The sequence below is a fragment of the Amia ocellicauda genome, chromosome 21 (genome assembly GCF_036373705.1).
Source record: "Amia ocellicauda isolate fAmiCal2 chromosome 21, fAmiCal2.hap1, whole genome shotgun sequence".
NCBI classification, from domain to species: Eukaryota; Metazoa; Chordata; class Actinopteri; order Amiiformes; family Amiidae; genus Amia; species Amia ocellicauda.
In genome coordinates, this window is record NC_089870.1 from 20184808 (window position 1) to 20210466 (window position 25659).

General features: G+C 47.4%; 1 protein-coding gene across 1 annotated transcript in view; it reads right to left on the reverse strand.

Annotated features, from left to right (window-relative positions):
* Window positions 1-24068, reverse strand: part of kcnh5b (potassium voltage-gated channel, subfamily H (eag-related), member 5b) — a 76530-nt gene extending 52462 nt beyond the window's left edge. Inside the window, exons 1-6 of the mRNA XM_066694419.1 lie at window positions 23873-24068; window positions 13794-13917; window positions 11260-11366; window positions 10640-10768; window positions 6047-6162; window positions 4187-4579 (exon numbers count right to left, since the gene is read on the reverse strand). Of these exons, the coding sequence (XP_066550516.1) occupies window positions 4187-4579; window positions 6047-6162; window positions 10640-10768; window positions 11260-11366; window positions 13794-13917; window positions 23873-23945 (942 nt within the window). The 5' untranslated portion in view covers window positions 23946-24068. The remainder of the gene's footprint in view (window positions 1-4186; window positions 4580-6046; window positions 6163-10639; window positions 10769-11259; window positions 11367-13793; window positions 13918-23872) is intronic.
* Window positions 24069-25659: the final 1591 nt, after the last annotated feature.

The following is a 25659-nucleotide window of genomic DNA, read 5'->3' on the forward strand; positions in this document are numbered from 1 at the left end:
AGTAGACCCTTTTAAAACTGACAAAAAACGTTAACCGCAGTGGACATGCATGTATTCTGCACATCTGTAGGACTTGTTACACAGAGTCTCGTGTCGTGTTACATGCACGTCTATAACGACATTTTCTTGTAATCGCTTGCTTCAGTTACATCCATTACAAGTATGCTGTAAATAGGACGACCGAATCGTGAGTGTTTATGCTCTGAGATCCTGAGCGAGGTTGTCACCAGCACAGAGGCGTTGCCGACCAGCACCAGAGCGATTCTCAGTCAGGCTCAGCTCAGCTCGGCGCTGGACACGGCTGCGAATCGCTCCTGTCCGCAGAAAGAGAAACACAGACCTGCTGCAAAAGCCCTTCGATGAGAGCAGGCTGGGATGCATTAATTTCAAGAGACATGAAACAAGAGGATTATCCCGCCCCCTGGGACACAAAAAACAAAAGAAAAATCGTACAGAAACACAAAATCCGATCCGAGCAGGGGGCCTAATTTATACCCCAGGCATTTTGACACTTTCTGCTGGAAAAAGGCATTTTACTCGGCAGGCAGCTAAAGCTCCGTCTCCCTCTGCAGCTCGGCGGCTCTGGGGACCCGTTCACCTGTATCGAACACACCTGTATCTCACACACCTGACAGGAACATCTGTATCTAAAAATACCCACTGACGTTCACCTCTTATTCTCGTGTCTAAAAATACTGCAGTACCTGCACTTTCGCTGACTAACAATAACTCCCCGGTGACTTCTGGAAGCTGTCCTATATTTATACATAAGGAGCCGACGCTCGGCGTTAAAATGCCACTCTTCCCTTGTCACTTAGCTCTTCCACACCTTTAGCCACTTTTCTTGACAATTAATGACAAGAAACGAGGCCACTGGCCCACTTTGCTGGTGCTATTTCTCCTCAAAATCTCAAGCTTGCTTCCTCCAGCGCAGTCCCTGAATGTGGTTTTGAAGTTTGTTGTCACCCAAAGGCTCAGCCACTTTGCATAGGCTTTATTTGCCACTGCTGGCTTCCACCACTTCTCCTCCAGAGCCGCCACGACTCTCCACAGGAGATCAGGGACAATCAGCCGTGTGTGGAGAGAGCGGAGAGCGGCTGAGCGCCAAACCACCATCACCACCGACTCACACTCGCCGAGAGAGCCCTGACCTTTCCAGCCCCCCGCCCCCTCGCCACTCATAAGGCTCTAATAAGGCTCCTTACGTCAGCGTGTTTCAATACAAGGTAGAGAAAATACGTTTTTAATCCTCAGAAAGAATTGAAGCTGTTGAACCTGCACTGCAGCTCTTAGACATAAATGCCGTGTTCTACATGCGTGTCACTCCATCAACCAGATTTAACACACTGGATTGTGGAAACATGGCCCTTCTACAGCATGACAACAGTTTTACCCACGACAATAAATCCTAAACAGAGAGAAACAAGAAATTGATTTTACGGCAAGTTTCCGTAAGGCAATTACTTAATTGAACCTTAATTGGACTATTATATTTGTATTTTTAAATTGTGTAACAGATACAAATGCATTTCCTTAACAAGATAATAAGTTCCTCAATTGTATACTTAACTTAAACCCCCTACTGTTTAAAATACTTAAAAGCCTCTGATTTAGGGAATTATCAGTTTAATTAAGGGTTCAATTAAGTAATTGAGAGCTTGGTTGGAACAAAAAACAGCTCTGTAAGTCTCCCTAGCTTCCACCATTACAATTAAGCCATTTCAATCACTCTTACTAACCCCAAAACCCCACCCCTCACTCCTCCTCTGAGTGGGAGAGAGCTGATGGAGGGATGATATTTCTTTATAACTAGGCACGCAGGGAGCTGTGAGGATTGATTCAGCTGGCCTGTTCTTTTATTGCTTCTGACTCAGTGTCAAGGCTCTGGCTGTTCAGATGGTATTTTTATTAGGCAATACTGTGCGTGGATATTAATATAACGGTCTATAAAAACACACTTGAACTAATAAAGCCCGACGGTGGAGATCCCCCCCGAGCGAGACCTGCGGACACACCGACGCCGCACTCCTGTTCAACACGCACTCTGTTCTCCTCTCCTCCCCGACCCCGAGAGAGAGAGAGAGAGAGAGAGAGAGAGAGAGGGGAAGGATCTTTAGAATCCTTTACACAGATTGTTTTTTAATAGATAAAACTAAGTGAAAAAATTAACCAGGCAGGAAGAGCAACTCGATAGGTCAGCTCGGGAGTTTCGGGAGTGGAAATTGTGCGATTGCTCTTCAGCACAGTGCTGCTAACTCTGTACAGCGAGATCCTGGAGGCATCGCTGGAGCAGATCATTGCGGTCCATTGTTCCCGCGGCAGACACACCGCACTCCTTGTGATGCTGCGGAAAAGCGTAACCAAGGAAACCATAGAAGTAAAAGTACGAAACAATGGTTTGAGCTTGGAAAGACTTTCCTACTATATGTAAGAAATAATACACATTCATACGTACGTAGACACAGATATATTCAGATATAAAAATGTGAGCTACCACAGAGAAACACTCGTTTTGTTTGTTTGTTTGTTTGTTTTTGGTCTTCTGGTCATCTTTAGGTACAGAGCCGTTGTTCTCTTGAGCCCTAGCTGGGGGAGGTGGGGGGTGCTGACAGAGTCTGAGAGCCAGCTGGAAAATACTAAACGCCGGCAACCTGAAATCTCCCCCAGCGAGCCATAACGCATTCGGATCAAGTGCTGGAGAAACAGGGAGACGCAGCGCTGCTCCGGATGAGTTATACTAACGTCTCCTCATCATCTCAAACAGAGTGGAAAACAGACTGAGTAAATAAAAAAGGAAGGAGGGTTTCAGAGGGATCGCTGGACTGGATCATCTGCCAATAGCTGGGGAGAGAGCTTTGCTCACCTATCGACCAGACTCTGCTGCTGGGGGAGAGGGAAATATCGCTTGTCTGCTGCCCTGACAACCTCATCCGTTAAGGTCAGGTCGTGTTTGGACTGGGCTGGAAGGAGATGCTTCAGTACCAGATAGGAATCCAGGCGTCCCAAAGCTTTTTATTTTTTATTGCCTGTGCTTGTAAATCTCTGAGAAGTAACAGGATGAGTGACAGATTACAAGCGAGACTCAAATCACCTGCGAATACTCGTATCAGCAGCTATTCTCCAAACGAAGCAGAGTCTTTAAGGAATGGAGTAGTATGAAATAGCAGCACAACGGTTTACAAAAAGCTTCATTTCTCATCCCGAAGAGCAGGAAACCCCATGAGTTTACTCTCTTTAACCCAATCTGCACGAGTTAAAGAAGAGAATTAAAAAATGGAAATCGTTGTGCTCTTCTTTTCAAATAACAACATTCGGAATAATCCAGCCGAACGATTCCGATTCACAAACTTAATAAACACGCTGTCAAACAATATCCGCAACACCACGACAAGAACTGTGTGGAGTACGCGAGGATTTGAGAATAATAAACCAATAAACCTTATCCCTAACTTCAGTCTGTCCCAAAGGGCTGAAATAAAAGAGAACAAAAAAAAAACTCTTTCACGGACAGGACAGATATCAGCGCCGGGTGGCCCAATCAGCCGTTGCTTCAAGGGACACAACGGGAAGCCTAGGTCTGAACTCATTAGCTTCATATCCTGCCCTTTGCCATGATATCTGACTGCATCATCACAAGGGCATCTTTGTGAGGTGCCCTACTCACACCGGGAGCACTACCATTGCACTACCCAAACTGGAACCACTCCTCTCCAGCACACCAACACTGACGTCCAGGAGGTTGTAATGGGGCCGATGACATCACAACCATGGACAACCCACCCTATCCAGAGACCCAGTGAAATTCAAACACATGCATTATTTTGCTTCCACCAGGATATAATCAATAAAACGTCTCTTTGATGTACAAAGCCCTGACCCATGACCTCTTAATAAGGTCAATTCTCCAGTAGATCAATGAAGTGTGTGGTTAGAAAGACTTGTCGGTTCTCATTGGTGGGTATTAATGGACAACAGATAGTTCAGAACAAGCTGCAGGGTCCTGGACCAACCTCCAGAAGCTCTGAGGGTGTCATCCAAACCAGTTAATGATCTTGGAAACCAGAAGCGAAAAGGAGTGTCCCCCTCTCATGTGCTTCTCTTTCTTTGTTATCGAAGCCAATGCCCACTTCCGCTCACGAAACTACAGGGATTTATTCTCCCATCTCCCCCCCCAGTTTCCACTCACCTCATCCACGTTCTCGAAGGCGTTGATGATGTCATAGGGCAGGCACGACAGCAGGTCGATGACAAACCAGGTCTTCAGGTAGTTCATGCGGATCAGCTTGGGGTCCGAGATGACCTCGCCGCCGGGGCCCACGAACGTGGTGTGGAAGTTCAGCACGATGTCCACCAGGAAGATGACGTCCACCACGCTGTCCAGGACCAGCCAGGCGATATTGTTCTGCTTGGTCTTGAAGGACACATTGTACGGGACCATGATGGCCGTGTAGAAGGTCAGGATAAGGATCACCCAGTCCCACGTGGTCTTGAAGGCGCAGTAGTGCAGGATGATGTGGGGCGGTGTCTTCGGAGCCTCCTGCTTGTACTGGGGGAGGATGTCGGAGCCCAGCTGCAGAACCTGGAACACAACAGGAGACCCAGCGCCAATTAGCTCAACACACTCACCACTGGGGTTGCTTGGGTTGGAGACAAGAGACTCACAGCCCAGGATTTTGATTGTGGTAGCATGTAGACAGGTAGGGAATCAAAGTTGGCGTTGGTTTGTTTGTTTGTTGGTGTGTTTATCTTAAACGGACTCCAATCCCCGACGCGTCACTTCACCAGGACAGCCTCCTCCTGCACATCGCGATCAATATGCAAGGACTCTGCCTTCCTCCGAGAACTCTCCCGTTGGCCGCAAATCACGGAAGGAAGACTTGATTCCTCTGTAACCCGACCTTTCCCTGCAAGACTCTTTATTGCCCATGTGGGTGAGATGGCGTCCTCTACAGCGGCCCCCCATGATCGCTGTCACACACAGAACCTATATTATTACTGCCAAGTCTCTCTTTCCCCAGCTCATTTGTTTCACACAATCCCAACTTCTCTCACTGCAGAGAACTCCTTCATTTCGAACACAGTGGCCGTGATTCGCTGTGAGACGTTACACCACTGGTGGGGTATTAACTGTAATATTCTGCATTAAAAAATAATTACATCGGCTTAAAGCGCTTACTGCACCTACACGAAGTTAAATCTCTCCGAAGTAAGTGTGACGATTTATCTCACAGCTGAAACGAGAATAGATTACTGCAGATACTTTGGAACGGATCAGACACCAGAGCGCAACTGCCTAATTACTGATCGGGAGAGAGATTCCACAATTAGGCCCTAAATGGTGGCTAAACTGGGAGTAATTGGGTGGTGAATGATGCCCGACAGCCACTAGTGTCTCTCCTAGCCCCCCGGGCAGATGAGGCCCGGCCCACCGCTTTAATTTGTCTCTGAAGATTAAAACGCTAATTGAATTCCTGGCTCCGATTCTCTCGACCTGCCTGTCCGAGGCTAAGGGACGGGGGAGAGAGAGAGAGAGAGAGAGAGCAACTGCGGCAACTGGATCTAACGAACTCCGCTGATTACAGTTGTGCGGCTGTAATCACCCGATGGAGAGACAGATGCATTCTGTGATTGTGATTGCAATTTGCTTCGAAGTTGTGCAGCGCACTTTTATGTTCATCAAGTTCTGGAAGTCTGGGGGGGGATTAAATGAGGAAGTTTAACAGAGCTGTAACCGTGCTGCAATTGAGCAATTAAGCTAATTACACTGTGTAATTACAGCGGCACAGATGCGCCAGGGTTTAACTGTGATAACAATTACATCGTAGCTGCAGGCGGCGGCCGCGTTTCCTGCACCGGCACCCGTCAGAGTCTGCGGCTTCTGTCGAGATCAGTTTACCTGACTGCTGATCCGACTGCGTGTCTATGTCAGTGTCAGCAGCGCCGTATCGGGGCCGGTGTGTCAGAGTGCGTCAATGTCAGTGTCACTCTGTCAGTGTCCCCGTGCCCCAGTGCCCCGGTGCCCGAGTCCCGCGCTCCCCTCGCTCACCTCGGCCAGCCGGGAGTGCTTGTGCGCCACCTCCGCCTTGTTCATGGGAGTCAGCTGCTGCAGGACACTGCGGCTGCTCGTCAGCGCTCGGGTCAATCGAGCGAACTTCGTCCATCCTGCGGGGGAGACAAGAGCAGCATTTCAGCATCACCTCCTGCGCTGCTGGACAGAGAGAGATCATTGGTGAGGACACACGGTCAATCGCATTTGGATAATCGGTCATCTGGGCTGGGAAGTGACCCAGGATTGCCGAGATAAATCCAAGAGTGCATGAGGGAAGAGAACCTGAATGAGAGGACAAGTGTTTATATTCCAGACAACTCCACAGTTTTAACAACAACAGGCACAGCACAGTTTATCACAAGAAACCACACAAGGAAAAAAATAAAACAAACAGAAGAAAGCGTTCAAACACCGAAAGAGTTACAGGTCCTATTCCCCCGAGGCCGAGTCTGTGTGTTTGTTCGGGATGATATAAAAAAACAGAGGATACAGTTACAAAACCCAGAGACATAAATCTCCCTCTGTTAATTATGAGCGGGTGAGAGATTTTGGTGCTGACGTGTGTCGTGAATGCTGAACGGCTCACAAAGAGGCCTGGTGACACAGAGACGAGTGCAGACAAACAGCTTGTTTAATTAACAGAGAAAGCAGATAATGAAAAAGGGCTGTGCGGTGTAATCCATCAGCTAACAAGGCACCGACCCTTCAGAGGAGAGAGACGGGGCTTCAGAGGGAGGCAGGATTCACCTCTCTGTGTCAGGCCGGGACACTGTGACACCTCGGCACAGACCGGGCCCTTTCACACCTTCGTCTCAGCGGCCCTAGGGTCAATTAAATCAGCAAAGAAATCGAGACACTTTCTCCCCCGCTGTCTCTCCTCGGTCACAAACCTGTCTCCGGCCACCCCTGTTCCCAGAGAGCTGCAGGGATCCAACAGCGTGTCCAATCAGACAGGGGTCCAATCAGACCAGAACCGCCCTCTCACTGCCGTTCGCCAGTGAAATACATCACGGCCCGAGAGAGAGAGGACAAGGGAATCGAAGTGGGAGCTACTCCTGGTCTTTAAGACTCACAACATATTCATCTAACTGTATTGGTCACCTAGTATTTCATTTTATTAATTTTTTAGGTTCTGTTTCATTAATACATTAAAACTTAAGCCACACATTCGTTCGTAGGCAGTTTTTTACCAAGTCTGTGTGATTGAGTGAACGCCGCAAACAGCCTGTCAGGCAGTCGTAAACGGCATCATTGACGGCACCCCTGGGACCAAAAGCGTGGCTGAGGACAGCAACATCAGATACGTCTACATTCTGCATGAAGTAGAAAAAAAACTGCTTGAACTGAGCATTTATACAAATGATGCAATCGCTTCAAAGTGTGGAAGAGGAGAAAGAAAACTGTCTCTAGGCATGACAATCCTGTTTAACAAACAAATGTTGTAAGAGATCATGCCTGACGTGGGCTTGTGGATGATTTTGGAAACATTCTGGTGGACCAGCAACAAAATAGAATGAATTAATGAATAAATGCAGAGATCATTTAAATAAAATGAATGATTGCACTGCAGTTGTTTTTGTCTACCACCCCGCCATCATGACTCTGCATAGCACAGACCCACAGTCCAGTGTGCAAGCCTGAGCACAAATCCTTAGCCCTGTGGGTGGACTTTACAGCACCAGGGAGAATCCCATGATGCCCTGCCAGAGTCCTGACAGTGACGTGGGCAGACATTCAGCATTTGTGCCGCAGCATACAGGCCGAACAACCCGAGTGCCAGAGCTCATCCCTTCTTTACAGCCCCTCCAGATGTTCTATTCTTTCTAATTCTCATATCACAGTATCCGGGTCTCAGCCTCTGGCGTTGTGGGATGAGGCGGCAACTGGATTATTCTGCCAGCCGTGTGCCAGCTAATCTGTTTGTCTGAGGGATGAACTTCACAAATCGGGCCCTTTTCCCTGTCAGTAGAAATGCCACGGAGACCCTGGCTGATCGGGGCTCAGGGCCAGAGAGAGGCGGCGTTGAAGAGCTCAGCTCAAGAGCAGAGGAGGGAAAAGATGAATTAATGAGAAATTCAAATGCGAAATATATCCCAGGAGGCCAAGCTAGACCAGAAGGACCATCCTACCATCTTAGCACGCCCGGGAAATCAGTACTGTGTGTCAGTGGTCTGCAATCCTGGGCCCAAAGAGTCCCAGTTCCTTTGGGATCTGGCGGTGGACAGAGCCACTCCAATCTGATCCAGGCCGAACAGTGCCTTGGGAAGGACAGGGAGATGGCAGCGTGGTTTGTCAGGAAAAGCGCACACAGCTTTTTGCCACCAACACGGAATGGCATTGGGGACCATGAGTGTGCGCAGAGGAATTTGATTATATCTTTATATATAACATACAGATGGTTTATTTCCACTTTGAAGAATACTTCAATAGAAACGGTGAGCACAAACACGTGCAAGAACATCAGCATCTGGGCTGCGCCGCTGTCCCCAGAGCATGAAGTGAAGCTCTCAAAATGACCTTCTCTGGGGAGGGCAGCATTTAAATAGACCCATCTGCCTGGCATTCTGGCCAAACGTGTCTCCACAGAAATAAAGCATCCTATACATGATAGTTTCCCCACTGGGGGCACTAATAGCCAACCGACACTAACGCACATCAGCCTGCCCTGCTGGACACATCTGGCTGTACTGCAGATCCACAGGACACAGCCCAAAGGCAACCTCAGGCCCACTGGCACTGAGATTTCTTTGTGATCCCCCGTCGGGGGAGCCCAGGGCGCAGGAGGCAACACAGCCAGGGCAGTTGTGTCAGGAAGCGGACAATCTCGGGCCTGAGTCCATTTACAGGGAGGTGATTTTGTTGGTACATCCTGAGCGTCCGTCCTGCAGATTTGACTGTGTTTATCCTCAGGGGCATGGGCAGAAGAAAGGCTTATTTATGTGCATGGCACCCCTGTCCTCTCTGCCATTTTGATTAAATGGACACGGGGATTGATAGTGGGAACAGCCTTGGAAGCATCACGCTTATGCAATGGCTCAGAATCGCTCCCCAGCACACGGCATCCTGGGTAATAAATTAAGCGGGCAGTCACACCTGATCCATCTGATTGGTTGGGGTTTCATAGGAGTTACCATAAATATTGTTTTCATTACCCAAACAGCATCTGATCACAAATCCAATCAAGCCGTCTCTCCTGACCACAGCGCTGTGCCATCCATTGCAATCTCTGCTGTTTCCCCCATGACAATGAATGTTACTTTCTGGGCTTTTGGGAGATTCCCTTCCCCAATCCCGATGTGCTGAAGGGTAGCCTGGTTTTCTTCGGATCAGGGTTGTGTATTCCGTCTGTTATTTGGTCACGGCCGTGTCGGGAATGGGAACCGGCCACAGAAAGGGCAGGAAAGGACTGCCCAGCCCCCTCGTGTCGTGGTTTGTTCCCATCTCCACGTTACAGTTGAGCTGAGCTGACGACAGGGCGCCGTTTGATGACTGGGCGATTTCACAGAGCAACTGAGTGATTCTCAATAAAGGTTTAATGGCGGCTCTTAATTCCAGTCCGCTGGGCTTGGAGAGGTAAAGGCAGCGCTATACATCCCATAAAACAGGCAGCGCCCCATTCACAAAGCATGCCATTACCCTGCACCGCTGTACAAAGGCTCACCGGCCCACCTGCTCCTGAGGGAACAGGACAGACAAGAGGGCAACACATCAATTATTCAGAGCCGCTATAATCCGTTTTAAAAGCACAATCTATTCAAAGTTAACACAATACAACCTGGCTCACAAAACAAAGCGGTGTATCGGAACCAAGCAGACACGTTTTCCTAAACACATCTTCCTAAATGTACAAAAAGATGATAATACGGATATCACTCAAGTGTCAGCATACAACTCCACATCACAACAGCGTCTCTGAGACAATACAGGGGCCGAGAGGAGCGTTCGCCGATTCCTGTCACGAAACGAGTGCAGGGATAACACCTGTTTCAGCCGATTATAATAAAACACAAAGACGCGGAGAGCGAACTGCCAGAGTGATAATGTAATTGGGAAAAACAGGGCGTTAAATGCTGTGTTTTTTCTCGTCTTTTAGAAAGGAGGTGGTAAATTGAACATGAATACAGGCCAGGGAATCTTTCTCGCAGCTCTCCCGAGTAGTGAATTACCGCGGTACATTAACACACCTGCTTGGAGTATTTACAACCCGTACTTTCCTCAAAAACGCTCAATCTTTCGACCCCAAACACATCACTGTTGACCGTTTCTCGCAGCGAAGAATGGAGCGCTTTCGAGCGATACTGAGCTCGGGCAGGTCCACCCGTCAATCAGTCGGATCTGGGCTACAGCTACTTGAGGCACGAAGCTGTTTACAGGGAATTCTTCAAGTGAGATCCAGTATCATACATGTATTGTTCTGGGGTAAGAGAACGTTGTCTAAAGATGGCAGTATTAGGAGAATGCAAGTTGGAACTTAATCGTTCATGCAGAATTTCGTATTTACATAATTTCTTAGTATATATTCTGTACATCCCTCGCCGGGTGTCTCTGCGCAGGATTAATGTATTCGCGCCACGGAGACGCAGAACCCACCTTTGGTCGACTCGTCTTCAATCGGCTGCTTGAAAACGGTGATGTCTTTGAAAGTGCACAGGAACAGAACCACCTTGTCGTTCTCGTTCCTGATGGGCGCGATCTGCATGTAGAACCAGACGGGGGTCCCTGCAGGAAAGAGAGTGAGAGAGAGAGAGAGAGAGAGAAGGGGGGGGGGGGGTGGTCAGGGTGTGCTGGAAACACAGAAAGAGGAAGAAGAAAACACTTGCTTCTTCAATACTTGGGCCACCTGGGCCATAGAGCCGGCCTGAACGAGGTGTCGTCTCTGCCCTCTCCCTCTTGCTCTCTGTCTCCCCCACCCCCACTCACTCTCTCTCTCTCCCTCTCCTTCTCCCCCACTCCCTATCCTTCTCCTTCTCTCCCACTCCCTCTCTACCTCTCTCCATCCCTTTCCCACTCTCCCACCTCTCCCTGCCGGTAAAGGGTTAAAGATCAGGCCTCCACTCCCGGAGAAGCTCTAACGCGGTGAAGGATCAAGTCTGATGATCTGAACGGGCTCACGGCACCACGGGAGAGATCAGTAAAGCTGGTGGTTTGGGGGGGAGATAAAAGCCTTTAATCTGCAGTAATTGCAAGTGACAATGTTGCCGAATACTCACTGTTCTTCTTGTACAGCAGGACTTCAAAGCAATTGGATTCATAGTTATCAAACGTCTGCCTGACTTTGTCTATTGTCTTCTTGTCAGTCAACTCGCCGTACATAAAACTACAGGAAGAGAGAGAGGGAGAAAGAGAGAGAGAGAGAGAGAGAGAGGACACACACACCTGCGTTACACAAACATCACCGCATCCCTGTCTGTCACCAGCAGTTCATTTAAGTGTATCTAAACACACAAGCGTACAACACCGGAGCGGAAAAGCACACAGCGAGTACAACACATGTGGAATGAGCCGCCCTCCCCGTTCGGTGTATTATTAGTGTCTTATATAACACATCCCTGCCTCCAGCCGCTGCTCGAGAGGGACTCCGTCGTCAGCGTAAGAACAGTAACATCGCTTTTCAATCCACTCGCTCCTGCGGTAATGCGATCTAGTGTTAATTGTGTCACGGATGACTCCACTCCAGACTGACAAACACTACAGTCAAGGGGAATGCTATTAATCATTAATGTTCGCAGGAGGAGATGTACACAGATACAATTTAGGGACCAACTGAATGAAAGCTGATGTATACAGTATAAATATACAGTTAGGTCCATAAATATTTGGACAGTGACACACTTGTCCTCGTACGCCACCACAATGGATTTGAAAGGAAACAATCAAGATGTGCTTTAGGTGTAGACTTTCATCTTTAATTTGAGGGTAGGAATTACACCATTTGTATATGTGGTCCCCCCAATTTTAGGGTCTCAAAAGTAATTGGACAAACTAACATAATCAGGAATTAAACTGTGAGTTTCAATACTTGGTTGTAAATCCTTTGCAGTCAATGACTCAAGTCTGGAACCCATAGACATCAGCAGATGCTGGGTTTCTTCTCTGGTGATGCTCTGCCAGGCCTGCACTGCAGTGTCTTTAGTTCCTGCTTGTTCTTGGGCCGCTTTGCCTTCAGTTTAATTTAGTTTACAGATGCAAAATTGTGACAATTGTGTCACTGTTCAAATATGTATGGACCTAACTGTATATTTTTATTGATTTTCTTTAAATGGTGCTTTAATCAGAGTCTTGTCCTGATGTCGTCCTTTCTGCACAGACTGTTGCATGCTGGGAGTATAAAAACATTAGTAAAATGCTGAGTTCCCCGAACTGCGGCAGGGATACGGCAGACAGCGGTGCGATGGGCATCCCTCCTCATTGGCTGCCCAAACCTAAAAAGCTTAGTCACAGTTTCCTACAAGCGATGCCAGTTTCGTGTGCCAACTGGAGCACATCTGTCATCTAAAACGGGCTTACTGGTGCTTTTCCATTAATTTCTAATTCCACAGTTGGGAAAGGCATTTAATCTTTTATTGGCGGGGACGAGATCTATCTAAGCTGGACCAATTTAATGTGTGTGACCCCTTTGTTAATTATGCCATAAGACCCCGATGTCCGTCCAATTATCCACATTGTCATGCATAGCAAACCCTGTTTTTTTGTTTCCTGGCCGAGGTCCCATGAAAAAGACCGATGGAGTTACTCAGAGCTCAACAACATTTCCATTTCACAGCCATGAGGAAGAAAATGTAGAAAATAAACTTCTCCCAGGTTGCCCTTTGTACAGCAAAGGTAATGACACACTTGGTCACACATGACGGTCGAGTGGCTCCCGATTATGAGTGGTCTGGACCGGTTAGGTCACAAACGGGTGCTAATGTTTCGGAAGGCACCTCTCACATATATTTTCCAGTTTGTTAGCAGAGTTAATAAAGCGGTAAAGTTAACATTTTTAAAAGAAGTGGCACAACTCGACAGGGAGGCATTTCCCTTCATGACGATCTGAGGACTGAGGGGTTGTGTTTCTGTTTTGTGTAGATTTTTTCCACCCCCTATTCCACAAAAACAGAACAAGAGAAGTCATCTGAGAGGACGGATGATCCAAGGACGAATGTGTGGCCATCTGTGCAGTGACACGCTTCTCCCAGCCTGCCATTCAGCTCCAGTGGAGGCTGAGATACAGAACCAGTGATGTGAATGAACTGGACCTTGGGGCACAGTGGCCCCTCGCCCCTTCGCAGAGTCACCACAGGGCCGCATAGAGGATGGCCACGGCCAGGAACGAGCACACGGATGGATTAAAAGTGAGAAAATCTTCTCTCGATCGCGTTCTTCTCTTTTTTATCCTTGTAAACCATTAATGCCGACAAGGAGTGGCAAATAAAAGGCTCTGCCTATTAAACTTGGATTTCGGTACCAACCCTGGGTGACTCGCCCGATTGTTCTCGTCCGCCAACGTTCTCGTAAACAATCGCTCACATTTCATCTCCTCCCAATAATGCCAGTCTTGCTTTCAGTTGTGAAGCAATTATACGGTAGCTCACTGGGGTCAATGCTGGACAAGAAACCACTATCCTGAATGGTCAAGTCTGCAGGGCACAGGCCCAGCTGCCACACAACAGCACCTACAGAACTGGGGAGTGTTTTCGAGTCGGTCCAATCGAGCCAATAATGCATACAAATTGGATAATGATCAGTTATCAAGTCCCCCTACCTGCACGTGCTGCTCTTCTGCATGACTTCGGCCCTGTGATATCCAGACAGCTTGCAGAATCCGTCATTACTGTACACTACTGGCCACTCCACGATCTGGGCATTGCCGAGGAGGAAACTGGTTTCTGGAAACACAGGAGGAGGAGGAGGAGAAGATGAAGGAAGAAATGCATTAATAAGTCAGGAACTCAAACAGCGTCCCATTCTCTACTGGCCTCCCCTTGCTTACCATTAAGCTCGGCTGTCCTAGGAATAGGCAGCTGCTGTTTTTCTAGTTACCACCATTGAGGCACGTTTACCTCTCTGTGTTTGGACTCCATCCCAGGGCTACATAAAGAAGCAGATATATCCAGCGTTTTTATCCTGTTAACGTGTCAGAAATCATTACCTGAACACAAAAAGCATAATCACTGAGTGTCTTTTGAACTCATTAAAACACCACCGATCTTCTAAATGAGCCCGTTTCCTACAATATCAATTATAAGAGTGTGTAACTCCCCTGAGCACCACGTTCCACAGCACAGCCTGATCAAACGAACGAGGGAGCAGGGCAGGAGGAGTGGGAACAGACATTAGTCCTGTGCCTCAGACAGCAAGACCTGCCCATGGGTCCATGCTTGCACCTGAACCTGAACATTACTCTCTTGTAAAGCTCTGGTTGCTATCTGCCCTGTCACTCGGGAAGGATACAGCAAATACACAAACCGCAGAGCTCCTGGGCTATAATGAGAGTTATAACGGATCGCAGTGCATTTTGCGGTGTTCCTGCGGTGCTGACGCACTTCAGAGAGGCAAAAGCCCTTGGTTTTGGCCTGCAATAAGACAGCAGGTCCCCTTCAAACCACTTTCTGTTAACGGTCATGCGTGTGTGTACGTGTGTGTGTGTGTGTGTGTGTATGTGTGTGTGAGCCAGTAGGCAATTTTCTGCTGCTGTACTCCAACAGACTGGCTCTGTGCTGCCCTGGCCCTAGAGGGACCACAGTCCTGCAGGGAACTTTACACGGCCCACCTGCTCTGCTCACCAACCCGGAAACAATGCCTCATTGCCTCAGATTATTAAATACAGCAATTGATGGCTGGGACGGAACGGGACACAGAGGACACCGCGATCTTCCAGGAGCAGAGCTGCAGACCCGGCCCTCAAACCTGCACCTCCTGCGCCGGGCTGCTCCTTCGGAAAAATAGGTCAACACGCTATTAACAGAAAGAGCCGCCAAAGAAACTAGGCCTCTGGAAAACAGCATGGCTCATTCATTATTCAGGGCGGCACAGGCATGGGGAGGCGCAACACACACACCTGTTCTTGGACAACCACTGTGGTAAACTAACACAATGTGAAGGCCTGCCGACGTTCCAGGCTTTTACATCCACTTGCATAGCCCGACCGTGCCAAACCCAGTCCCAGACCCTGTTATGCCTGGTGATGTGAAAGCAATAAATGTTTAAACCCGCTTCACACATGCTGTCTGCTCTGTGTTGTTTTGGGGGGGGGGGTGGGGAAAGACACAAAATACATGTCGAAGACTCAGTGAACGTGCCGCACAGAAAAGGATGTCACAGTGACTCACTTCTCCACCGCACCGCCTCGCACCAGCTCAGCAGTGCACGAGAGGGATGCACAACCAGCCTCTACTGTTTCTACTCTGTGGCGGCCGTGTTCGCCAGAGTCATTTAGTGTCACCATTAGCGGGAGACGAAAATATAAAGGACCGTTCAGCTGCGCCGGGCGGTAATGCGCTGGAATGTATTCCATCTGAAAATCGGCAGTGATTCTTGGGACGGGTGGGAATTCTCTCGCTGGTTTCAGCTTCATGGTAGTCAAATGAGTGAGCATCGATTGGCATCGCATGCAAACTATACCAGGAGGTGCCCTGAGCATTGCAGTTTGAGTGCCTGGGTTGAAAACAGTGCCATGGGTGAATTCTCCCCATGTAGTTGCGAACCATTTGGAAACACGTTCGGACATGGCTGGACCGCACGAGGCAACGGGAATGGGACCAAGACTGGCATCCCAAAGACTGGCTGCTCACTGGCCACATCACAGACCTGGGGTTTTACGTTTCTTCATGGTCTAACACCTAAATGCCACCAGTTAGGATAATTACACACGAGAACAGAAGAGCGTTGTGAAATAAACACAGGCCGATTAGGCGTGAACTTACACAATTCGACAACAGCGGATTTCATCTGGGCTTTGTTTCTTCAATTATGTATCAGTAGGTTCTACTCCTCTCACCACTGCCAGCAAACAACACGCAGAATTAACAATATAACAACAGGGAAATAATGACTCATTTGCATTAAAGGACTGCTGTTTAATTACTCTGGGTAACTACGGATAAATGAATACGCTGTGCTCACACGGGTGGGCAGGATGGAGGGACGGTGGGGCCGATACACATTAAGAAGGATAATTTATAAACGTCACATTCCCATCTTGTTATGATGCTTTTCTTGTGACGGTCCAGCTCTATCTTGAGACCAGTGCTGCCTCGATGCAATGAAAGGGTGTTTCTCTGCATGTTATTTCCACTAAGGGGGCCATGACTCCCACAGAGCTGCTTCACAAATGACATCGAGGCTAGGGGGGCTTCTTCAGACACGATTTGCACCCTAAACAATGGGCTTCATTACCTCCTCATCTCAACAACCACTAAGGGCCCTCAGAGCCCACAAAAATAGAAAGTTTTACAGTTTTTTAATGACAAATCCTGCTGAGACTACATACGGACCGCCTTCACTCTACTACTTCCATTTATACACACACAGAGGGACAGAGAGAGTTGTTTTCGAAGCAGGGCAGGTTGTGAGATGCTTGTTACAGCTTCCTTTTTCACCAGCAAACATACTGTATACTTTACAGAGAGTATAGACACGTATCTCAGTGATTCTGGAACAACACAGAGTCCAGCTGGGCAGCAACACAGGAGAATTCTGCACAAGACCTCACTGCCCTCCTCTCCTGATCCGGGGAGACCTGGATCGTGTCTCTGGGACGGGAACAACCCTCCCTGCGGCCATGGACTGGGCCCGTCCTTGACCTACAGAGAGGCAGAGCAATCCCTGCGCTGCGTGGAAGAGCTCATTAAAGAGACGAGTGCAGACAGACTGGAGTGAGGGAGGTGAGCGTTGAACACAGACAGTGTCCTCCAGGGGGACGGCACAGACATTGCTCGCATTCCCGCTCCAGAGAGAGCTCCCGAGAGAGGATAGAGGCATCTTCACGGCACTATAGGCACATGGAAGCGGCCACCGATGAACCACTTGTGAAGTCAGTTCAAAGAGCAGCCGGGCAACATGATCCAGCAGTTCGTTTCTGTGCATTTGTGGGGTGGAGGCCATGCGCAAACAAGACAACACAGAGAAGAGACAGAAAGAGACAGATAGGAGAGAGAAAAGAGACAGGAGAGGAGGGTGAACAACAGGTTATTTAGTCATGTATTCACCCATCCATCCATCCATCCATTCATTCATGCATTGATACACTAACAGCACAGGGGGTTGTGATCAAATTAATTACATGTAACCCTCATTCAATTGAACACAAAGAGGCAGAGAAGAATCTGCATTTACTCCCAGAGTCACAAAAGCTTATATTGGAATTGCGTTGCCCCCGCAAGGCGTTTCCACAGTTTAATTATCCATATTGTAATCTAATTTGTCAAACCAAAATTATTCCTAATGCAATCTGTTCCAAGTATTGACATGATTTAGTTCCTGTTTTAATTATCCATTTTAAAACCCAAAACGACAGAGCAGTGCCACACACCCTACTCGATAAAAACACACCCAGAACACCAGCGCGGGGGTAACTGAATCATTTAATTTATTGATATACAACAGGTCGAACTGTTTTTCTGTTGTGTAATTCAAAGGTCCATTTAGCATGTTGTGAGCTGCCTCCGGTGGTCTGAATCTGTATTACATAAATCTCACAACACAAAGCAACAGCATGGGAAGCATTGGAGAGAAAACGACCAGTCAAGCACAAAAGAACAGTCCACGGTCTGAACAGCAATGGTTATGAAACAAGGTCAGTACAGGGAGCATTGTCTGAATACTGACCAGGGTGCAGGGTGCAGTAAATGGAATGCAATTAATTAATTAACAAGAAGTTACTGCATGCAATTGCGCCGACACGGATAGCGAGTTGATCGTCTTCTTACTCCGAGACCCACTTTGCTAGAAAGCTCTTTCCACTAAATGTGGGCAGTTTGCTGGCATTACATAAAACAGCCGCCGCTAACAGACTGTCTCTGGTGCTGAGAGAAGCCGTACACATTGCACAGCTCTGTCGCCTGGCCCTCTGGAAAGCAGACCTCCAGTGCGGTGCTGAAGTGATTAGTGATATCTCATCAAAGGGTTAATGTGTCTTAGCGCAGAGTGTTTGTGTTTTGCCTTTTCTGTTGCCCCAATTAATTCCTCGAAGTGTGGAAGAGGCTGGGAAAAGGCTTATGAAAGCTGCACTGGTTTATCTCCTAAGCCCGGCTTCACAGGCTAAATATTTGGGGGAAATAAATAACGTTAATTACATCAGTCATTATTTCTGTATCAATTTTCCCTGCTTCATTTGCCGTTTTTTTGTTTCTTCTCTCTCCCCCTCTCGTTTTCTCAGAGATGTGCAGCCGGACATCCCGGTGTGAAGGAGTGATTTAATGTCCGGCCCTGTGGCAAAATGACACTGGCACAGCTGGCCTCTGATTAAAATAATTATTGTTATTCAGGCAGAGGCAGTGTTTGGAAGAGGAGCTGGAGTCTGACATTAGGAAACGCTGGGCATGTTTTGCACTGGGGTGAGATGCTTTGAAATCCGTCTTAAAAGTCTTATTAATTGTAATGAGCTTCCCCCGGTTCCTGAATGGCGTGGTGTGGTGTCGCCGCTTTCCTTTGCTGGGAAGGAGGAAGAGCTAATTGTTAGTCTTTGGATTCCCAGAGGGATTTCTCTGCGAAAATCAATTTCAGCTCCGCGGGGCTCTCTCCTTCTCTTCGCAGTCACTCTCTCTCTCTCTGTCTCTGGCAGTTACTAACTCTTTGTGAACTGGTGGCCTGACTGGCCTTCCTGCATCTCCACTCTCTGAAGCACAGAGCCCTGCTGGAGTAGGACATCAGAGTGCCTATTAGCTTCACACAGAGCTGCCCTCTCTCAGCCTCCAGCACAGCACAGAGCAGTGACCCCAGCCTGCCCGACTACCAGCAACATGTGCAGTCAATACATCTGAAAAGGCCAGTCTATCAATTCTGCACCGACACGGCACCCCGAGCACATTATCCATGAAGACGGCCCAGCAGTGTCCCTAGCAGCCCTGCAGAAATGGTGGGTTGTCAGCAGACAGGTGAACAAATACACTGATCCTGATTTAATCAGCGAGAGTCTGGCTGCCAAGACACAGACACCACCTCAGCGTTTCCGTCCGCTGCCTCCTCCGTTACCTGCTATCATTACCTCCACTTCCCAAACCTGACAGAGACACACACAACACACAACTGACATTCCTCGGGAGGGTGTGAGAGCAGCACGCGGCGCTGTCGAACCAGAGCACAAAGTCTCCCCTCCTTCGCAAACGCACTCGAGCAAGCCCTCAGCCCCAGCCCTGTGGGGAATCAGAACCTATCCGACCCAAGCGTATCGCAGGCTTGACGGCCACGAGTGCCCTGAAGGGGTTAACGCTCAGCGGCTTGACCGAGGAGACACCAGAGGGCTAATTTACTGCTTCACACACCTTTAACTCCGCTGATTGTAATCCTGCACAGGGTTTCTGGGTAACCTAGGTAACTCTAAAGAATGAGGAGAAAAGAAAGAACCGTTTAAGAACAGGCCCGGCCCAAAGCCACTGCCAGAGATCCAGAACGACGCCACCATGATGAGAAGCTTAGTGGTGATTAGATCATCTGTTCCACCACTTCACATGGATTCACACGGATGTATAGATCGACCACCATTGACTCTGCCTCCACGAGTGATAGCAATCTAATGGAACGCACCTTTTTGGGCACCTTGAAATACACAAAGTGCTGTAACCTCTTGAGCTTTTGCCACACGTCACACACACAACACAGGTCAGCAACACACACGAGCCCATAAGCACCTTTAAATAGGAGATCTGTGAACTGCGCAGTAGCATACCAACACATAGGCAAAGTCTATACATCGACTAATGGGGATCCCAGCTGATCAGTTGACTCTTCTATTTGTATATAAATATTGTGCCATTGCTTTACAAGCAGGGAATTGTCTTGTTAGCTTTAAAGCACAAAGTAACAAAGTTTAAGCTCTCGAAATATACTTATTTTTATTTTATTTTACACTTCTGTGGATTAATGTTACCCAAAAAAAGTATCGAGCACAAAAGGGATTACATTATGATGCAACTCGATGGCGCAGGGATTCTTCCTCCGTCTGAGCTCGTAAAGAAAGTAAAGTTCAAACAGGATATTTTTTCGGGTCCTTTGTCGGCATTGGCTTTATGTCGGTGTCTATGTGTTTGTTTCGAAGCTACGTTTCTTCAAGATGAACAGATCGGGGCTTTCATTGTGTCTACTTGTGTTGGCGAGTTTTGCAACATTTGCCAAGGCAATGGCGTAAACTACAGCCCCGCAGTCTAACGCATGATCACAGTCGCTCAGCACTCAAGCGCAGGAGCAGGACGAGTTCACTGTAACGCATCTCCATGCGCAGCGACCAATGCGCCCTGAGCCAATGAGCTAATGAGAAAGGATCCTAAAGCGCGTATAAAGTGGTGGGTTTAAAAGAAAAAAGAAAAGAAAAATGAAAGACAACGGCAAGCAACGACAGTGGAGCATAATGAGAAAAATTACATCAGATCTGATCTAATCTAAATCCTGCACAGATCTATACCTTGGAACCAATTGCATTAATAAGTGTAGATATGCGCACAACTGCGGAATTCCAGCGGTGCCATCGGTGGAGCAGCGCAGATCTGTGCACAACTGCGGATGTCTGCGCTATATGGACGCGACCCCGGGACCGGTGCCGTCTGCGCTGCTGCCCAGATCGCTGTCAACCCCGACCCCTAGCGGTCCCCCCTGCACGGACCTCCCGGCCACTTCCTCCAGTGATGAAGTCCTGGCACATCTTAATCGATTGCATTTTCATTATTTAATTGAATTATTATTATTATCATTACTACTACTACTACTACTACTGCCACTATTGTATTTTATTGATGTCTAATTTTGGTTCGTTTCTCTCCTCATATTCACCGTGTGTTTTATTTTTGTCCTCGCTTCCCTTTCAAGTGCAAATACATTTTTTTTTTCATAATAAAATAATGTAAAGATAAAAATAGCATCTTCAAAGCGCCGTGAGATGCGCGTCACCCGGCGCCTCTGCACCGAACAGCCGCTTTAATCGAGGACCCGAGTGACAGCCAGTCAATAGCGCGCACCTATTATAAAAGACTGCTGAGCCGCATTTTTATTTGCGACAATAATCAGACTCATCCGCAACACCTGTAGAAAAATAAATGAGGCCTTGCATTGAAATGTTCCACTTGGATCTGCCACAGTCCTGGGAGGGCTGCAACATCCCCACAAGACAGAGAGAGAACAGCCTTTGTAATTTCAGATTGTCTGGAAGAGTTTCTAAATATTGCTCCTGAAGGACACGTCCATGTCTGAAAGTGTACTGAGACTGAACAGAGTCCAAGGGGTGTACATATTATCTGGTCCTAAAATACTCCATCTCTCAAATCTACGCAATGCCTACAGCGCAGTGGCACGTTGCGCCTGGCCGGGTCCCCACAGAGCAAACAAATATCTGCCTATTATAAAAGAAAGAGAAAAAGAGGGGGAAGAGAATAGAAATGACCAAATGCAGTTTCACAAAGTGCTTTTTAAGCTCTTTCACTCTTACCTACCCGGGAAATCCGTCGGAAGCGGTGAAAAAGAAAAGACTAAAATACATCTCAGAACTAAAATTCATGCCAATCTTGACTACAGTGTGTCATTACGGCGTTAAAATAGTCGCTATTCTATATTTAGCCAGTGCTGTCATTGGCCTCAAGTGCACAAACATGCAGAAAGAATCATTAACCGGGTGGCACACAACACACCACCACTGCAGCCCACGCTGCAACACACACCGCGGACAGGTGAGCACATCTGGCAACATCTGGCATGCAGAATGTTTTCTAACTCTCACATTTCCATGTATTTGATATGTTTTAAGGCAGATGCTGTTCTCGGTTTGTGGTGCAAACACATTCTACGGGCGACGTAAAGTGTTCAGAATATGCAGAAATAATAAAGACGTCCAGACTGGACCTTAGTGGCAGAGCTTTGCGCATCTCTCTTTTCTTTTTACCTGGTCAACACATTCAGCTTCATGACGTACATCTGAAACTTGTCCCATATTTTTAAACTATAACTGACATTGAATAATAGCATAGACTCCTGCTGTAAGGTACCTGCTCACGCCACAGCTGCAACCCAGTTCACACGGCCTACATTACAAATAGAACTGGGAGAATTGAGCGCTTTTACATTGAAGAGGCCTGTGAGGTGATTTTGAACATAATTTCCGTCAGCCAATACTATACAAATCCAGTATATAATAATATTATTAATAATAATAATACAATAATAATAATAATAATAATAATAATAATAATAATAATCAAATTAAGAAGCTAAGTGAAAGTTAAATCGAACTCTATTGCGCCTATATCGCAAATATATTTATATACGTTTATAAGAAGAGGGGGACATTAATGGGTTATGCGTTCGTCGTGTTTTCCTTGCACCGAGAGACGGAGGTGATGTTTTATACATTTCAGGGAGCATTTCTCCACAGGGGCTAGATTATATATATTATCAATCGGGTAGAGTGCTGGTGCGCCTGTTTGCCTTCAGTGAACAGGGCGATATGCAGTGGTGCCGTTTCAAATAGACAAGCTGCCAACGCCTTGGTAGGTATATTTTCAACTGGTAACACCGTCTCATGTTGGAAAGGGAATTTCAACTTTAATAATAGTGCCTTAAAGTCGCCAAGTGGTTCATGCGGTCCTGCCGAGTCGAGGAAAAGATACTGCACATACATTCATGGTTTCCGGGCAATCCTATTTTAATTGTAATAACAGTTAATAGCAGGTGCCTTGTTCTGCTCCGGCAGGTGACGTATTATTGTGAATAACTATTCATTAAAACACACACATAGCATACATACACACACGTGTGTCACATGTAAATACACACATAATCTACATCAATACATTACATGAACATCAAAGAAGTACCTCGATCCAGTTCACAGACAAATAACATTGGAGACCAACAGAAATGAAACGAAAAGCGTTATGGGAGTATGTTACATCACACAAGAATCTCGGGGAACTAAAATGCATCTTAGTAATAGTAGTAAATAGTGTAATATTAATAGTATATTATTATTATTATTATTATTATTATTATTATTAATAATAATAATAATAATAATAATGTGATGTCACGTTAAATTGTAATTTTTGTAGTTCATCACCCTTTCAATTCACCAAGTATGGACTCTTCTCTGTCGCCCCCAGTACCCTGTCACACTGGTATGAATTGGCATTGAGAAATTAATAAACAACCAACAATTAAATAAATCAATAAATAAAATAACTCCTCCATCATGCCCGAGATGCGCAGTCCATATCTACCCAGCGAGCCAGTTGGGCTGAAGCCCGGAGGAGCTGCTCTCCAAGAAGCCCCAGTTCTGGCCCTTTACTGGGAGTGCTGGGCCGCTGTGCCCCACTCGGTACTGACTCCACCGGCAGCTGGGCAAGCAGCTCTGGCACTCACTGGCCGTGTGGTTCATCTGCCATAGAGACACCGCACCGCAAACTTTGCAAACACACAGGCAACTCGCACCCGTCCGTCCAGACACGCAGGGAAACCAGACTGCGACTCCCGGTGGCACCGATCCTGTATTCCTTTTCCTCAGCCAAATCAGCCCAAATCAACCAACCGACCAGACAAGACATCCCAGGAACTTTAGCAGCTCGATCCCCCCGGTGTTCGCTTGTTCAAAAGGCAGAAAGAGACGAGGGAGAAAGTGGGGTGTGTGTGGGGGGGGGTCCTTACCACTTGAGCGCCTGACAATATTCTCCAAAAAAGTGTTCTGCGGTGCCACCAGCCCTCTCTTTCCCCCGGGCATCCTGCGGTCAGACAGTGTCGGTCAGGGTGGCAGGCTGCTGCGATGCTGCTGGTGAGAGAGGAGCAGTCGGGGTGGGTAGCTGTCGGTGGGATGGAGAAGCTCATGGTAACGATGCGCCCTGGCTGGTGGAGACGCTCTGACTGCCACCGGCGCTCGCAGCTCTGCAAACTGCGGGCTGCCCGTCCCGCCGCGCATGCGCAGCTCTCACCCGCGCACCGAGCAGCCCGGTCCAGCGGCACGGCAGGGCTGCCATGGAGATGCAGAGATGCGCAACAGCCGCCGCGACCTGTCGTTCGCCATCAGAGCCGGCGTGTGCTTGCTTTTCAACTGAATCTCTGTTTCCTATGCTTGGGATTATGCTTGCGTGCTGTATTCGGGATGAGTGGCAAAGCAGGGCAAGCGAATCGCAGCAACGGGCCGGTGGGGATTGCGAGCAAACATCTTAAAATACGATCACCTGGGAAGCCTGTCCTTTGAGCAACAGCAACAACCAAGCTGAGCCCCAGAGACTGCTACCTAGCGGCACAGTCATTGGAGGCGCTGATGGCATCGCAGACACCTGCAATTAGAGAGGAGAGCAGCTACAACACGCCGGAGCTGCAGCATCTCCTGCGCTGATGGCCACAAGAACAATACTATATACAATGATCAAATCTACACTCAAGGGAATATTGTTGTCTGACAATTGGGAGATTGCGCACAACTGTCACTGCCCTTGCTTGACAAAGACTTCTTTATTGTGGAGAAAGGTGTGCAGGTGCGTTTACCTGTCCACAGAGAGCTGCGCCAGTTTATAACCGGACAGCAGGACCTGGATCACCTGGGTGCCGGTCAGGCGTCGCAGGTTTCTTAGTGGGATGCTGCTGGCTGCCTGAAAGGAAACTAAAATATATAAACAATATAAAGGCAAATGAATACAATAAAAAGGGGCATTTATATGTAAATAAATTATATCACTTCATTGCTACAGGGTCACTATTATTAGCACTTATTATTAGCACTGATCAATCATTCAACATTTGATTAACCACATCATTTCTACTACCGCTAAATTTCTCCCTAAAATATGCCCCCTACAAAAATCCAGATTAATAATTAAGTATAAGCTTGAAAGAGTACAATCAAATAAAGATGACATTCAGAAAGAAACCCCGATGAAAAAGAAACCACAGACACAGACAGCTGTTTAAAATGTTTAATAAATATATACACATTTTTTTATTAAAAGCGCCTAGCTACTAAATAGATGATAGTTTACAATAGCAGCAACAACAGCCCACCAGAAAAGCAGAAATGTTAACACTTGAGAAGTACAATTGTTACATCTCATTTAGTCATATAATTAAAAATATCAGCCGCCCATTCATTCAATGACGCAGTCCTAGACTCACAGTGCTGTACAGGAGTTTTTATATTGTATTGTTGACCGCATACCAATGTACATTATTTGTAAAAATGAGCATTACTCGATTGTGACAGTCCCATCTTCGGGGCATCTTTATGATCCACTATAGAGCAAATCTGTTCACAGAGAGCTATACTTAGATAAATATAAAGTATTTTAATTACTTAATTGGTCGTGCCGCATGCTGTTCTCGGGGGGTAGCACAGGCTTGCAATGCAATGGATAGCAATTGCAAAGCCAGCCCTGGAAAGTGTTTTTCTGCTTCATCTGGCTGGGCGTCACTGGACAGGGCAATCAGAGGGGTTTCAC